The 18,462-nt window shown below is 37.7% G+C and overlaps 1 protein-coding gene across 1 annotated transcript in view; it reads left to right on the top strand.

The window, feature by feature from the left end:
• Positions 1–18,462, top strand: part of olfcs2 (olfactory receptor C family, s2) — a 33,908-nt gene continuing 15,446 nt past the window's right edge. The window contains exons 1-2 of the mRNA XM_073929493.1: positions 1–243; positions 2,169–2,254. Of these exons, the coding sequence (XP_073785594.1) occupies positions 2,247–2,254 (8 nt within the window). The 5' untranslated portion in view covers positions 1–243; positions 2,169–2,246. The remainder of the gene's footprint in view (positions 244–2,168; positions 2,255–18,462) is intronic.

Here is an 18,462-nt window from a genome sequence, read left to right as displayed (position 1 = left end):
AGAGAAGTCCGAACAAAGAACCCTTCAAAAGTGGCCCCTTGGAGGGCCACGCGGCTCTTTTACGCCGCATGGACTTTCCCAGGCACGTTTTCTTATTTTCCGGCAAAGTAAACTCAGTTTAAAGTTTGCGATCGTGTTCGTCCGAACTGTATTACAAACTCAACCCATCAAGAAGGACATCAAAGAAGTTTCATCAGGAAGAGACTCGCATAAAGAGAGAGACCTCCAGACATGAAAGTCCAGGTATTTTTAGTTATGTGAATAAGCTGTGCCCCTTTTATCCAAAAGGTGTTTTTTATAATCTTGGTGATCCTTAATGGTGTGTGTGGAACTGAAAGTTGTCAATCTTTATCTGAAATCTCTATTTCCTCGCTTTACTATTTCTCTTTGTTGTTACATGTTCTCTAGACCTGTATAGACCCGACCACTCCACGTGGTTTACCTTTGTTCTATGTTTAATGTATGTCCGTGCAATTGTTCGTTATCTGTCTGACTAGTTAATAAATCCCATTATAATCAAATGAATTGTATTGTTTGCCTCACGAGAAAATGTCACTGAAATACAGATTCCCCTGCCTAGCTGTTATAAGTTGATTAAAACTTATAAATGATTAATCTACTTCTTAAGAAGTAGCAATTAAATTCCCTTTTTCTAAATGAATAGATCATTACCGTGTCCGCTCGGAAGAGCGGCGGCTCTGCTTGTGTTTGTTTGGTCAAATTAACAATAAATTGATCCGGAATATTAATGATTAATAATAATTCGGTAATGTTGATAATTAATATTCATAATCTGAGAATCCGCTCGGTCGCGCGGGCAGGATCATATACAATCATATGTTTGTTTGACCAAATTGACTGAAGCTTAAGCCGGAATATTAATAATTAGGAATAATCCGTTATTGTTGATTATTAATATTCATAAAATGAGCTAATTTCTGTTACACTAATCAAGGTCTTACTAGGCTTTTTAGAAACATCCTTGCAGGTGTGTTGAGGCAAGTTGGAGCTAAAATTTGCAGGTCACCAGCCTTTCAGGACTGAGTTTGGACACCCCTGGCCTAGCAAGAGCTTGATTAGCTAGCCCAGGTGTGTCTGATTGGGGTTGGAACTACACTTTGCAGGACACCGGCCTTCCAGGACTGAGTTTGGGCACCCCTGGTCTAGAATAAGGGTGCAAAAACTCGGTCCTGGAGGGCCAGGTCCTGCTTTGTTTTAGTTCCAACCCAATCAGACACACCTGAGCCAGCTAATCAAGCTCTTGCTAGGCTTTCTAAAAACATCCGTGCAAGTGTCTAAGCAAGTTGGAGCTAAAATTTGCTGGACATCGGCCCTTCAGGACCGAGTTTAGGGACCCCTGGTCTAGACAAAACTACCCGTTTCTACCAGCCGTATTACAGAATGCTAAATTGATTTTTAACAGCTGTAGCATACAGGTACTGCAGCAATAATAAGTAATACTTACCTGATATTCTTTTGAAGAGACTTCTCGGCTCTTCATTCAGGTAGATACAAAGTGCCTTGAGAAGGCACTCCCTCTTCTTTTTAACAGTTTCATTCTAAATAAAAAAAAGTAGTAGTCAACATACATAGAACAAGCCTATTATACTTCTATAAATGTTTAATTTGTGAAATTTATCAATCAGTTAAAAAGGCACATGCATGCTACGAATATTTATTTATAGAAACAAGTAAATTACAAAGTTGCTGTTAAATCTGAGAAGCTTTTTATAATACAACCAAAAAATTATATTCATATAGGATGCACTTGCAGATGCTATTGGTTTCTGACAAATGGCAACTTAGACTGGACAAAAATTACTTCTTTCTAAACGTGATCTACAATAGAGAAATGATACCTGTGCAGTCGGAGCAAAAGCGAGGTTAATTTTATTCCCTTTTGCTCTACCCGTTTTCTTGATGATTCTGATGAGCTGATTGGTGTGGTGGTCAAGTTAAGAAAAAAAACTTTGTGATGAGAGGAACAGTGGTAATCCTCACAAATTCTGCTTCCACCTTTAAATAAATGTCCAGAAACATCATGCTATACCATCCAAGGCTTATACTTATGTTTACTCCAACTGTATTCTATACTGAATTCCACGCTGTTATTTAATCCATTATATAGCATTGATTACCAATATTTTAAGCAGTAGTTTATACCTCAGGTGCTGTGAAGAGTCCTGGCCATCTGTCTTGGAACTCTGCAATCATGGGTTTGTCTCTGACTACCTCCTGTCTCCTATATGCAAAGGTCTTGGCCATCTTCTCTCTGATAACTGCATTGTTGTGTCTTTTTTTTTTTTTACCTCTGTCAACAAAGCCACTCTTTCACCTTCAAGGCTGTCCTGGGTCTCTCCAGCAGGATGGGGGGGCAAAAATTTACTTCTGCCTTTCTGGGTTTTTTTTTACATTATAGGCTAGCAGGCACTTATCTTCAGGCTTGTGCTTGAGGGAATTAATGGTCATTCCTGGGCACCCCAAATTTCTAAGTTTTGTCCTATAGTTGGCTATTTTGTACTTGAGGCTATCTTTCCAACCATAGTAGCCAGTAACAGATCCTTGTTCCCTCAAACATGGGTGAGCTTTGATTAAAGCTTCAGCAACAGATTCTATTTCTAAATTTGAAGGACATGCTTTGAACTTGATTATTTGCTCAGCCAGACCTTCCAGGATGTCAGATTTTAGCTTGTGACTGGGGTAGTTTAGGGAACATTTTGCTGGACAAGAAGGCCTGGTTTGCATTTTGAAGCTGGATCTCCACATCATATAGGAATGTAGGTATTTAAAATTCTTCAGGCCAGATGTGTTGTCCCCACTCAGGTTCACACAGCCTTGACTGACATCCGAAGCATCTGACAATGAGATAACTTAAACTGTACTCTTGTCCTGTATATTAGCAATTTGATTAAGGTTAACAAAGTCATTATCAAAGTCACTGTCCATGTATTTGAGTCTAATGTCCCCCTCAATTTCAAACTGACGTTTGATCTCATTTGAAAGATCCTCCACAGACTTTGGCATGCCTGATTGTATGGTCAGCTTTTCAGAATTGTTGGCACCAAAGACAATCCGCAGTTTCACTGGTGTAGACATCATGCAAATGATTCCACCTTAAATAGCAAAATGAATAAAGCCATTATGCAAATAAAACTTAAAAAATTTGAAAGTTGTTTGATAAAAACGTGAAACAAGTAAAAGCAAACATGGGCTAAATTTACAAAAGGAAAGTATCTTCCCACAAAAAGACCTTCAAAAAATAATTTGTATTGTACATTTTGCAAGTATAGTTTATATTGCTAAAACAATTGCTAATGAAAGTAGTGATGTGTGATACCACTGATTTCCTATCCGATCCGATACCAAGTAAAATGAAGGCGAGTATCGGCGATACCGATCCGATTACAATACTGCCCAAAAATGACTGTTTGGGTAATTAAAGTAATAAATTGTGTACTTAAAAGTGTCACTTTATACTGAATACGAACCATATCACAGGTTATTTTTGTTTATTGTTTATTGATGAAGAATTATTATACAAAAAAGCCAACTTACATATTTATTGACAGCTTCTGATCATGTATATTTTAAAACGCCTGCCTGAACATCTTGTAACACTCGTCTTTAAATCAACGGGATACACAAGAAAAAAAATAAAAGATAGGGTTCAATTCTCTAGTTTCTGTATTCAAATTTTATCATGGATTGAGAGATAGTTTAATAGAACCAGAAATGTCACTGAACAAGTCTTAACAATGAAACAAAAACACAAACAACATTTATACAATAACATAATACAAAAATGGTGAGTGAGGGTGTGTGTGTATGTATGTATGTATATGTGCAAAGTCCAAAGTCCGTGGATGAGAGTAAATGCAAAATGGATTGTTCTCACCAGAAAGGTTTGAGTCCAGATAATTGTACCATCATAAGTTGCAAGTGTCCTCTTAGGATAGTCTTTACTTCAGAACTAAAAGACTAACAAGTCCAAAAAGGGCAAAAAATCCACAAAAACGATTGTCCTTCGCACACAAAAACAAGAAAAAGGTAGACCTTGGCAAACTCTTACTCCATGTGCTCCTCTGACTTCTTCGGATGACACTGTGAGTAATGTCCAGGTGCCCTCTATCTCCCCCTTGTGGTGAGTATGTTATGTGAATGTGTATATATAGAAAAAAGATCAACAGAACAGGAAATAGAACACCGATACATTCACCTCACCTCATCCCTTCAAAATAAAGAATCTAAAATAAAAGTCCATTACTCAGTTGTATATTTGGAGCCTCAAGAACCGCGAGTATGCTTTACTGCCAGGCCTATTCACACATTTAATGAATATAACAGAAAGCATCCCTCAATTATGTGGCAGCGCTACATAGATCCCCCCCCCCCAGCCGGCATCTCGGAGGAAGAACGACCATAAAAGCGTTTTAAATTAACCACATTAAAACAATCAGTTCTTGGTGGATCACCCCATGATACAGAGTAATTTATTGGCCCTTTTCTCTTAGTAATCACCCCAGGTCCTTCCCACTTCGGAGCTAATTTGGCGGTGAATTTACTGACTGCACTGGATAAAGGGTGAGTTTTAAGCCAAACTAAGTCACCCACCTTAAATTGTACATCTTTCCTTTTAAGGTTGTAGTACTTAGTTTGTTTAGCCTGGTTCATCCTCATTCTTTGCACGACCTCCTGTTGAAGGTAGTGTTGTCGATCCAGTACAGTGTATGATGCTTGTTCAGGTGATGGAGGCAAATGTATGAGTCTTTCCAGAGGTCCATGGATCTGACGTCCTACCATAAGCTCCGCTGGGGTACAACCAGTTGTCTCCTGCTGTGCGGTGTTGATGGCATACCTTAACTCGGGCAACCACTGGTCCCAGTTCTGGTGTTGTTGGCCTACATAGGAAGCGATCATGGTTTTAAGAGTCCTATTTACCCTCTCAGTAAGATTGCTTTGTGGATGGTAAGCAGTAGTTAGCTTTTGTATGCAGCCCCAGGATTTACACACATCGGACAAGATGGAAGAAGTAAATTGTGGACCTCTGTCTGAGACCAAATACTTTGGGACACCCCATCGGGTAAATATTTCCTCTTTGAGAATCTTTGCAATCTTTTGGGTCTTACTGTCTCTCAAGGGAAATAATTCAGTCCACTTTGTGAAGTAGTCCACAATCACAAGAATATAAGCATTCCGCTTCTTGCTCATAGGGAATGGTCCCATCAGGTCAGTCCCTAGAGTGTGTCCTGGTTCAGTAATTAAATTACTCTGCAAAAGTCCAGAGGGTTTACTATTACTAGGCTTGTACTGCTGACAGAGCTTACAACTCTTAACATAACTCCAGACCTCTTTTCTTACAGATGGCCACCATGCCACTTCCAAGATCTTCAGAAGAGTTTTGAGTTGACCCAAGTGACCAGCTAGTGGATTATCATGGAAGTAGTGAAGAAAGTTCTGAGTGAGTTCTTCTGGTACCACAAGCTGATACTTATTCCCTTCACCTTTTAGGGGTCAACTTTTCTGTACCAAATACCTTGGATTTTTTCAAAGGTAATGGCTTGATCTTTGGCAACACAGCGTGATGGAGTGGATGTTAACTGGAGGAGAGCTTTGTCATCTTGTTGAGCTTTTTGAATTTCATCCAGACTGATGGGTAACTCTGACGCAGTTGTTGAAGTGATGGAAAGACAAGGGTTAGGTACTGATGAATCACCAGCTCTTGACAGGGCGTCAGGTACTAAGTTTACGCACCCTTTACGGTGATGCACTCTAAAGTCAAATTGCTGCAGCCTCAGGGTCCAGCGTGTTAGACGAGAAGAGGTCTTTGGGCAATTAAATGCCCAAGTCAATGCAGAATGATCTGTGAAAACATCAAAAGGCATTCCTTCCAAGTAATGTCTCCATTTTTCTACTGCCCAGACCACCGCCAAACACTCTTTCTCTGATGTACTATAGTTCTTCTCTGCTGGAGACAGAGTCCTTGAAGCATAGGCGATTACTTTCTCTTGGTTGTCACAAGTTTGAGTAAGTACAGCTCCTAGTCCCACATCACTAGCATCTGTGTGTATCTGGAAAGGCTTAGTGGTATCTGGTTGTGCAAGTATAGGTGCATGTTGTAGGGATTGCTTCAGAGCATTCACACTTGATTGACATTCCTCAGTCCAATCCCATTTCACTCCTTTTTTCTTCAACTGATTTAGGGGAGCAGTGATATCAGCAAAATGAGGAATATAGCGGTGATACCAACCTGCTAACCCCAAAAACCGCTGGAGGGACTTCAGGTCAGATGGTGTAGGAAAATCCACCACTGCTTGAATCTTTTCTTTGTCCATTTCTATCCCTCTTTCAGTGATCAGGTGTCCAAGGAATTTCAGTTGTCTGGTGAAAAACTGACATTTCTTCATGTTCAGGGTTAGGTTGGCCTGAGTAAGTCTCTCGAATACTTGGTGTAAGTGTTTCTTATGTTCTTCTGGGGTTTTTGAATAAATGATGATATCATCGATGTAGACAAAGCATATCTTACCCCTCAACTCTCCCAACACTCTCTCCATTAGTCGTTGGAATGTTGCAGCAGAGTTTTTCAGTCCATATGGCATCGATTTAAAATGGAATAGGCCTTTGGTGGTGATAAAAGCAGTCAACTCCTTGCTTTCCTCTGCCATCTCGACTTGCCAATATCCAGATCTTAAATCCAAGGATGTAAACCAAGTAGCTCCCTCCAATGACTCCAAGATGTCCTGAATTAGAGGCATGGGATAAGCATCAAAGATGGTCTTTCTGTTAAGACGTCTGTAGTCTACACAGAAACGATAAGTTCCATCTTCCTTAGGGACTAGGACCACCGGAGAAGACCAAGGTGAGAAAGAAGGCTCAATGATGTTGTTCTCCAGCATCCGATCTACTTCTTCTTCAATAATGCGTTTCTTCAATGGAGATACTCTATAAGCTCTTGATGTTACTGGAGTGTGGTCTGTGAGGGTGATTTTGTGTTGATAAATCGATGTATGCCCAAGTTTTTCTGAGGTGGTAATTGGCCATGCAGTGATCAAGTCTCTTACTTCATCTGGAAAACAGATGTTTGATGTGTCAGATGGATAAGTAACTTTTGGTTGATAGTCAGGTGGAACAGCACAGTACAGGTGGAGTGCAGCATGTCTCACTGAGCAGGATGGACTTACAGGCATTTCCTGGGAACAAGGAGGTAAAACAGACATGAAGGGGAAGTACTCACAGTCTTTTCCTCTTCTCATACCATATCTCCCATGTTCTAAATCCACCACCACTCTGGCGAGCTTCAGAAAGTCAAGTCCAATGATAACAGGGAAAGCCAAATGAGAATCTTTCATAATGAAGGCTCCAATCTCGAACTTTCCTCCATGCCACTCAACACTCATCAACTGATGATCCTTAGAGTGGTGAATGGTTCCATCAGCCATGATGAATTTTTGAGAGGATAGAGTCTTTGATGCTTCAACTCTCTTACATCTTAGTCTCTTCCACACACTCTCTTGAATTAAAGTAAAGGTACTACCTGTATCCAGGATGGCTGTTATCTCCTGTTCATTCACTTTGATGGTTACTCCCAACAAGAAGGATGTTGGATGATGTTGGGTTAAAGTCACACCAGCCAGATGTTTACGTGAACCAGCTTCAGAGGATTTCTTGTTCTTGTCTCTTTCATTACTACTTTCCACTTTCTTCCAGTACTCCTTTGTCCCCAAGCAGTCCTTTTCCACCAGTGCTCCCACTTTCACCAGTTGACTAACAGTATTAACTGTCCCCCTCAAGCATCCTGCAACTCTGGGGTTGATGTTATTCAGAATCCTATTCACCAGCTCTTCTTCTGAAGCATCTGGTTTCCATTTCAGGCATAAAGCACGATAATTGTATGCAAAATCCCTGAGCCGTTGATTGGGCTGCTGTACCATATTTCTAAGTTTTTCTTCTACTTCAGACATATAGTCAGCTGGTAGGAATGCATCCATTAATGCTCTTTTAAAGGATTCCCAGTCTTTCACCTTTCCCTTTTCAGCCTTCCACCAACTTAAAGCTGGACCTTGCAGGACAGTGCTAAGTGTACCCAATAGCTCTATATTGGACAATGGTCTCACCTCTAGATAGTCTTCACATTTCTCTATGAAGTTGAATACATCAGCTGTCTCACAGGTTTCACCAAAAGAGGGGAACTCCAGACGTACCGGAGGTCGAGCGAAAAAGGAGGATGAACCAGGTAAAACGTTAGCGTCAGACTGTGTCTGGTGACCAGAGGAACTAGGAGCAGAAACATGGTAAGTAGCATTAAAAGATGGTTGAGTTATAGGTGACTGTGCAGCAGAAAAAAGATCAGAATGGGTAACATTTGTCTGTCTAGTTTGCCTTCTAGAAGGAAAAGGGGTGCTAGTGGAGTAAATTTGTTTAATTTTACTTTCCCATTTTTCATCTCTCCTTAGAAAACAATCAATGACAGCTTTTTCTAATTTCTTCAATGAATCCTCAAAGTTTTCTTGCATACTGTTCAAACGATCATCTAAAGCTTGTCTAAAGTTTGTTTCACGATTCACTGTACTCTCAAAAGCTTGGTTAAAGTCATGTTCCATATTTTGAACTTTATCAGAAAGGGCCAATAAATCCTCCTTTAACTGAAAAACTTCATCATGAATTCCTTGATTACCCACTTCATCAGAAACAACATCAGCAGTTTGATCATGATCAGATATATATAATGAACTAAGCAGTGATGTTAATTGTTCAGTTGGATTACGTCTAGTTGTAAATTGTTCACCTGTATAATCAGTTTCATTTCCTTCACTTAAATCAACAGTGTGTATTACAGGGTTAATTTGTGGTTCTGTAATTTCTGTAATTTCAACTTCATCCACAGTTGTATATGCAGTATCCATGATAATAAATGAAACAGAGAACTAGTGCTAAATATTGAATTGTCCCCGTACTGGCCACCACTATGTAACACTCGTCTTTAAATCAACGGGATACACAAGAAAAAAAATAAAAGATAGGGTTCAATTCTCTAGTTTCTGTATTCAAATTTTATCATGGATTGAGAGATAGTTTAATAGAACCAGAAATGTCACTGAACAAGTCTTAACAATGAAACAAAAACACAAACAACATTTATACAATAACATAATACAAAAATGGTGAGTGAGGGTGTGTGTGTATGTATGTATGTATATGTGCAAAGTCCAAAGTCCGTGGATGAGAGTAAATGCAAAATGGATTGTTCTCACCAGAAAGGTTTGAGTCCAGATAATTGTACCATCATAAGTTGCAAGTGTCCTCTTAGGATAGTCTTTACTTCAGAACTAAAAGACTAACAAGTCCAAAAAGGGCAAAAAATCCACAAAAACGATTGTCCTTCGCACACAAAAACAAGAAAAAGGTAGACCTTGGCAAACTCTTACTCCATGTGCTCCTCTGACTTCTTCGGATGACACTGTGAGTAATGTCCAGGTGCCCTCTATCTCCCCCTTGTGGTGAGTATGTTATGTGAATGTGTATATATAGAAAAAAGATCAACAGAACAGGAAATAGAACACCGATACATTCACCTCACCTCATCCCTTCAAAATAAAGAATCTAAAATAAAAGTCCATTACTCAGTTGTATATTTGGAGCCTCAAGAACCGCGAGTATGCTTTACTGCCAGGCCTATTCACACATTTAATGAATATAACAGAAAGCATCCCTCAATTATGTGGCAGCGCTACAATCTGAAAAAAACATTTACACTTCTACATTTAGTGACATGTTAATCCGGTTCTCACGAAAGTGTTTTGAACCTTTTTTTGTTGTTTTATCATTGACACAAAAAAAAAACCCAAGACACCTAATACAGCCACATTGCCGCATTATCTCCCTCTGTACCTGGATGGTGCCTGCCTGCTGCCCCTAAGGACTCTGAAAGCGATATCTGTCTCACCCTATCAGCACCTGTGCCTCTCCTTTTCTTCCTCATCTGACCACCTAGTCATGACGTTGTCATATTCTGTTTTTTCATTTATATGTAGATGTTTGATTAGGTTTGTGGTATTACCACAATACCTCACTGTTTTTGTTACACGTGTCACAAACCACAAAGTTTGAGTTTATGGAAGTGAAGGAGCTCCACACATAACTTTGCATATGCCAGCCCAGCGGACTGAATGGCAAGCGAGCTTTGAGTCTGCAGTTGTTCAGTGCCATATTATGCACATGACTTTGCAGGCGGGAGAACAAGTAGTCCGACTAAGTTGGCATTATTCAGAGAAACTAGGGTAAATGTGGTTATTTTTCGCTGTGTTTCTACTTCCAATAAAATACATATTTGCTCCAAATAATGGAAATATCGATATTTTTATAAAATAATCGATTCTAGAACATATAAAGCTGGTTAAAAGTAAAAACATAGAATGTAAAGACACAGAAACAATACACTCAGAACTATCAAATAAAATAGTCATTGAAGAAACAGAATTTAGATTAATAGAAGTTGCAGATCTTACATAAAAAACATAAAAACACCACCAATAACATTTTATACTTTTTTAAACTTTTCAACAAAATTTAAATAAACAAAACTTACAAACCAAGTATTAATCATTATTATTTTTAATAATAGTTAATTTTGTTATTAATATTACTACTTAGACTAACAGATTGTAGTCTAGTTTTAGTCAGTCTTTTGGCTGTGAAAAAGATAAAAACCTTGTGGTTGGACTACATTTTGTGGGTTCAAAGAAAAAATACAGTGGAAGTGTTTTTCAAACTAGTATGTACAATTTCTTAAATACATCAGCAAAATATTGTATTTTAATGCTTTAGTACAGTAAAAAATAAAAACAAGATGGAAAAACAAAACCTAAACAGAAATTAAATAAAGCTACAGTAGGTGAGAGTTCAAAGTGACTATTACCGCCGCGTCATATACCGCCGCCGTTTGAAATAGGAGCCGCTTTGTTTTTAGTGTATGACCGCAGTTTGTGAATGAGCCGCCAGGGGGCGCAAAGGGACGGGATGCGAACCGACAGAAATAGCCCACACAGCAGCCTTAAATATGCTATTGTGCTTGTAAATGAGATTAAACAATAAGTCAAAGCATTATAATTCCTTTATTAATCATTTAAAATTTGTTAACACAAATTATTGTTATTCTAAACTTTTTAAGTGCAAAGAGGATTCTTTTTGAAAAATAGAATTGAAGAAGTTAAAGACAACTAATATGAAAGCACAAACATTCAGTACAAATATTCTAAGTATGCCTAAATTAAAAAATTAAAGCAGTCTTTTAGCCTAAATGTAAAGAGATTTTCAGTGTTTGCTATTTTGGTAGGACTAACACAAGACCTTTTCATTTATGTTTTAATTTACCTTTTTATTTACATATTCGTTGTTGATTATATTTTACTATTTAATTTTATGTCACAATTATTGTACATAATAATTAACGAATAATGAAAAATAATAAAAATAGGCCTTATGTATTTAAGGACATGTGGTGAAACACTAAGAAACGGTCAGGCGCATGGTCTAAAGAGCTTAAGTTGAATACTGCTTCATAAAATAATTTTGCCGCAGGACATATCTCGCAGGTTTATTTTTAATAGTTTTTAGTTATTTTTTTTGTTTCAAAACAACAATGTTCTCTTTAAAGTTCTCTTTAAAGTATAACTGTTGTTGTTTTTTTACTTAATGGCCCAGTATGTTTTGTATTTTAATTTCAATTTCAGTCACCTTGCATATGCATTTGAAATATAATGCGCGCATAACCGCGGAAAGAAAAAATACTGTCAAAGGTTAGAGCTAATTCATCAAAAGGTCGCATTCTGCTTTCACTCTCCCCAAAAAATGCTCTGTTTGAACGATTTAATTATTATCATCGTAACCACTATATAATTATTTAAACTTTCTCTGGTGTTTATTGTTTTTAGAAAATATCTAAAATCTTTAAAAAAAAAAAATCTTGTAAAATGAAAGTTTAATTTGACTTTAACGGTTTCATTTATGTAGGCTACATAGACCTATACCTAAACTGTTATAGCTTGCTTTTGCTTGTTTTATATTGGTTTATTTATTTAATGCGGTTTTATCCGATAATAATTCTTTAAATTATATTTTAATATGGCTCAGGCAATTTTTTCAAGATTTGACACTTGTTTTGAGTCTACAAAAGGGGACAGGTAATTTGTAAAGATTTATGTCTTTCTGTTGTCTTTAATATGGTGTATAGATTATTATGCGTTATTGAAACATCAAGGGGACGCAACAAAGTCACTTATAAATTAAAATTGTATTATGCAACAGCCTTTAAAACGGAAACATAAGGGCGATTATAAGCAAAAAGACCTCAGCCTATAAGGTTAGATGTTTTCTTTCCCTTATTTATTTATTTATTTATTTATTTATTTATTTATGTTTTTGACGCATGTAACTCGTGTGTGATCGGTGTAATGACGGCAAGCCATCTTTCCCAGACTCGGGGCAAAAAAAAAAAAGTGTTATAATAATAAAGTTGCCGCAGGACATAAACGAAGTCCTGCAAGTTTAGTTTTAATAATTTAGTTCCAGTTCTGTTCAGTTTGTTTTCTCAAAACGTCTGTTCTTCTTTTAAGTAAAATTTTAGTTTTTTGTTGTTGTTTTTTTTACTTGTAATGGCTCAGTATCTCAATATATATATATATATATATATATATATATATATATATATATATATATATATATATATATATATATATATAGGCTATATATATATATATATAGGCTATATATATATATATATAGGCTATATATATATATATATATATGAATAAACTTCACAGCCACAAATATAAATAACACAACTTGCGGGTGCAACCAACAAGGGTTGTGCATTTTAGTTTAACTTTTTGAGCGTTATAAGCAGTTCGGTGTTAGTTTTTATATCAAACCGAAACTAAACAGCGCATTCTCTCCGCCTCCTCGTTCATAACCAGCTGGACACACGCTGCTGAGGCAAGCAGGAGAGATAGCCTACTCCGTCATTCATAATCTTAGCTGATGTATCTGAGTCGAAAGAATATATTAAAGAGGAATGTTCTTTTAACAGTCCTGATACGTTTAATCTATTTATTTTTTTTATTACTTTTTTTCCTGTCATTTCTCTTCATCAAATTATTTTTTAAGCTGCTTGATTATGTTAAAACAGAAAGCAGAGCCCGTCAATTGAGAGCGATGCATGTCATGTGTTGCATAATTGCCTTTTTTCCTGTGCGTGCGTGATCAATTTCTGATCCTTTTTTGCTCGGGCTCTCACACACAACCTTTATGTCTGCTGTGTCTTTAATATGGTGTGTAGATTATTATGCGTTATTGAAACATCAAGGGGATTGAGCAAAGTAACTTATAAATTAAAATTGTATTATTTTATGCAACAGCCTTACATTTAAAACGGAAACATAAGGGCGATTATAAGCAAAAAGACCTCAAGGCTAGATGTTTTCTTTCCCTTTTTTATTTATTTGTTTATGTGTTTGGCGCATGTGTGCGATAGGAAAACTAGTGTAATTACGGCAAGCCATCTTTCCCAGACTCGGGGCAAATTCCGCCTTTCCTTTCACTCCGTCCCGAAGCCATCCACTGCGTAAAACATATGCTGGATAAGTTGACGGTTCATTCCGCTGTGGCGATCACAGACTAATAAAGGGACTAAACCGAAAAGAAAATGAATGAAGAATGAATGAATAAATTAATAATAATAAAATAAAAATAAGGTAATAATCTTTAAACACAAATTCCGCGTAAGCGACCTTTTTATTTTTAGAGATGGTACATTTGAATTGCCTCTTCCCACTTCCCCCACCTCAAAACTGAAAGTTGCAAAGAGAACTATAGCTCATTTACACCTTGATGTCTTAGCCTCAATAGCAAAGAGCACAGCTCATTCACACCTCAACACAGAGCAAGTTTAGCGGAAGAATGTCAAATCAGAATCACGCAGATGAAGCACACCAGCAACTACTTTCATGAAACTATTAAATGTGTATTGTCATAAATTTGCTTATTTGCAGCAGTTTTTTTCCCGCAACAGAATTGCGGCGTTGGGAAGCCGTCAATGAATAAAAACAGGGTCAATAGTTAAAACGGCTTTTCATTGTATCCCTATTACCTATATCAATGCATTGAAGGCCTTTTATGGTGTCATCACGATAGAATAGCCTAAGTTATATTGAAATAATTTAAAGAACAAAGTTATAAAAACTCACATTACATAAATAAACAATTAAAATACGTTTAGGTTGTCTTTATTTAATTGCCCTCATGATGATTGTGTGCTTTATCATTATGTGCGTTTTACTTATAACGTGATTCAAATGATGGATCTGCGACAGAGAAACTAGGGGTTTTGGGAAACATGCATCACTATATCCTTTTTTCCCCCAAACTGTGCATAGTTCAGCCGCAAGTTACTGTACGTCTTTTTTTGGGAAAGCACCCCATGTCCGCTAGTGCCGCGCGCCTCTTTCTCTGGGCAAAAAGGAGTTGATTTTTAAAATATAAAATATATAGATTAATTAAATATTCAGCAAAAGAGACATTTATTTCATATTTTACTATGCATTTCATCTGAAATGGCAAATCTTTATAGCTTAATTAAACACATATTGTCAAAACCCACACATAGGCCTATTGTATGAAAATGAAAAGGGCATTTTTTGTTATTATTAGACTACTATTTATTTGTTGCCTAGGCTATTTTCACATTTTCACATTTGTGAGGTGCTTTATTGGCATGACAAGTAACTGTACGTTCGTTTTGCCAAAGCAGTGCAGCGTCGCGTCTCACAAACAAGACAAAAAGGGCAGTAGTGCAAACAAATATGAAAATAACATAATAAAAAATGATTAATAAAAATAAAAATAGAATAAAAAAATAAAAATATAATAATAAAAATAAAAATAGATTTTTGATAACATTAAATAGTATAAAGGTAATAATAGTACCCTATTATCAAAAGTAGGTCCACATAAAGAGTTCCAGCTTGTGTGTTGGAGACAGGAGCGGGTATTGTTAGTTGAACACACAGCAGCACACACACTCCCCCAGTAAGATGGGTTCTGTTCGACAGGGACTCAAATTGTTTTGTATGTGTTGGATTATCGGGTAGAATTTCTCCCTGATCTCGGAGCAGGCCCGGGGCATGTGCAGGAGAAATTTTTTGAAGAGTGGGGGGGGTTGGGGGGGGGTTGGGGGTTGTTGTTGCGCGAGTACTGAAGACAGTGGCGTAGCGGACGGGCCCGCAGGGCACGCACCGCGGGGGGGCCCCGCGTGATTAGGGGGCCCCACGTCGTCGCGATATTCAAAAATTTAAAATCCAGGAACCGCAATAATCAAACTCTTGGGAACAACTGTGGACGGAACCAAAGTTCACAGGTCTGTGTTCTCCGAACACCTCTCAAGCGGTGGACTACTTCATTCTGATTGCTTGCCGCCGAACCGCGTCATAGCCAATGAAGACGCGCCGCTGTTTCTCGCCGCCGGTTCTCGTTAAAAAATGAATGACTTCTGGCTACTTTGACGCTCTCGCCGCTTTCGGTTTGTGATCGCTCCTCAGTTTGTGAAGGATTCCCCGCGTTGTCGCTCCACTCCGCCTCCTTTCCCCGCACCTTAATTTGTGACATAGATATATACACTAGATATTGTATAGGGACCCTGAGCATGCGTCAATAGCGCCGCCACATTGGTACAGTGCTCCCAGGACAAATGTCATTCAGTCGCACTAGACAATTACGTGAAGATGCGGGACTGTAGCGCTGTCTACGAGTGTAGTAACGAGCAAACAAAGAAAACAAAGCACAAAGGCAGAACATTCCATAGGTAGGATTAAGTTTTTTACGTTTTTGTATGTTCTGAAATTTGTGCTAAACAGGTAGCGTTATTGATACTAATACAGCCACTTACTGCATTCACTATAAGTCAAAGTAGCTCCAATTCGCACTAAATACTCGGCTTATGCTAGTTTTGTTGAATAAAATCAGCAAACAATGAAAAAGAAATATGACAACGAGATGCTGCTGTGCCAGAAACTTGTATTATTGTCGGCTAGTGAAGGAGTCGTTGATAATGGAGATTCATTCACAAACAAATCGCTCCCTCCGTCAGTATGAGAAGTGAAAGCAGGAGAGGAGCTGTGTTCCAGGACATGATTAGATCAAATTTAACAGGGAGGGTGAATAGTACATTTCTGTACACACAAACACAAGCTTTTTGTCAGGAATGCCCATGCGGTCACTGATCCATCAATGTAGAAAAGTGATGTAAAATTATAATTTTCATAATTGAAATAAAAATAAAAATACTAACATCCAGGAAAACTCCTGATCATAGATATATGTGTATATGTGTATATCTCTGGCTCTGCCGCCCCCAAACCCCCCCGACCCCCTTGAAAACTGGGGGCCCTATCGGTGATCCCTGCAGGGGGGCCTCCGCATTTTGCGCTACGCCACTGACTGAAGAGCGGTGTTGACGTGGTGTTGTCAAGAGCGGTGTTGTTGCGCGCCTACTGAAGGGCGGGACCGAGGGTGTGCCGCGTTGCGGGGGCACTTTTGATCATTTTGGAAGGGCACTTTCTATCCAAGACTAAAAAGGGCATGTGCACTGCACAGGTTGAGCCCTATGTGTGCACGTGCCTGTCTCGGAGTATTTAGTGCACTTGATATGCAGCTCGGTCTCAATCAGCTGCTGAGGGCACAGCGCTTCCCCACCGGCAGCCATGTCCGCTGCCCTCTTCTAACATGTTAGAAAATACTGCAAATCAAGCTGTCGGTATCTCCCCGCGGTTGAAATTGTTCGTTATTCGAAAAAAAAAAAAGAATAAATATCAGTGCGCAAGCTTTCTAGATTTATTTTAGGCCTATATTCAGCTGTTTTAATCTTGCAATTCTAATAACTTTTAGAGATAATGTCTGTTTTTATCAACTTGTCTGTCATTTATTTCTCATTTGCTACTTATTTTATTAATTTGTTGATGTTAATATACTACATATAGTCTTGTATATGCATCTAAAATCCTTTGGCATTCAAATTTGCTTTGAACTTGAAAGAGAGAAAGAATCTGATTTTACCCGTCAGAGCACATTGCATATGCCTTTTTTTTAATAACATTTATTTAACAAATATTTTAGCACATCGAAAGTAATTAAATTACCTGTCTTTTGATTAAAACCTTTATGCAAAAAGATCAGAAAAAAAGGCAATATATGCACATGACATCGCTCTCACGCCACGATTTGAGGATAAATTCGCTTTTAGGCGCTGCTTTGAATAAAATAAAACTATTAAAAAGCACATTAAAGACACTCATAAAATAAAACATTAATAAAGGAGTATCTTATGAAAAAACACCAATTGACGGGCTCTGCTTTCGGTTTTAAAAGAATCAAGCAGCTTTAAAAATATAATTTGCTGAAGAGAAATGACAGGGAAAAAAAGATTAAACATATCGGCACTGTAAAAAGAACATTCCTCTTTGATATATTCTTTCTACTCCGACACATCAGCTAAGATTATGAACGACGGAGTGTCTCTCCTGCTTCAGTAGCGTGTCCCGCTGGTTATAAAGGAGGAGGCTTAGAGAATGCGCTGCTTACTTTCGGCTCGATATATTTAATTAAAAACTAACACCGAGCTGCTTATAACGCTCAAAAAAGTTAAACTAAAATGCACAACTCTTGTTGGTTGCACCTGCGGGATGCACAATGAACCTAACGCGCCATTATTTTAATTCTATATTCGTGAAGAATGAGCCAACCGCATATGCTAAGTCAGTCCTGTTGGTCGGGACTCTCTGCTTTATAACTTATTAGTTTATTACAATAATCACACTTAGCTTTGCCTTCGTTCTTCACCACATATAGCCACTCAACACATATTGCGGTCTATCTTTAATGTTTAGATTATTGAAGGTGCTATTGATGTTTTGAGAAAAAAAAAAGTTAATAGTACTGAAACTAAATTATTAAAAATAAACTTGCGGGACTTCGTTTATGTCCTGCGGCAACATTATTTTTATTACACTTTAAGTGATCTGCTTGAGGTGGGTCACGTTTATCAATGGTAAGTTTTAGCCTAAGTTTACATCAATAACATAATGTGCATTGTCCTTTACCATACAAAATAAGTAAAAAAATAAAAAACATTTATTTATATAGCATTTATTTTTAAATGCATTAAAAAAACATATCTTAGCCTTGAGTTTGTTCACACTCTGCCTGTATTAACATAAATGCTGTATTTTAATATAGCTAATTTTGATTAGCTTTAACTGACAGCCTTTTCTTCTTTTTCCGCGGTTATGCGGCATTATATTTCACACGCATATGCAAGTTGACTGAATATGAAATTAAAATACAAAACTTACTGAGCCATTAAGTAAAAAAACAAAACAAAACAGTTATACTTTAAAGCAGAACATTGACGTTTTGAAA

Source organism: Danio rerio, chromosome 18 (assembly GCF_049306965.1).
Source record: "Danio rerio strain Tuebingen ecotype United States chromosome 18, GRCz12tu, whole genome shotgun sequence".
NCBI lineage: Eukaryota > Metazoa > Chordata > Actinopteri > Cypriniformes > Danionidae > Danio > Danio rerio.
The sequence above is the reverse complement of the archived record's forward strand: the minus strand, read 5'-3'. Positions and strand labels throughout refer to the sequence as shown.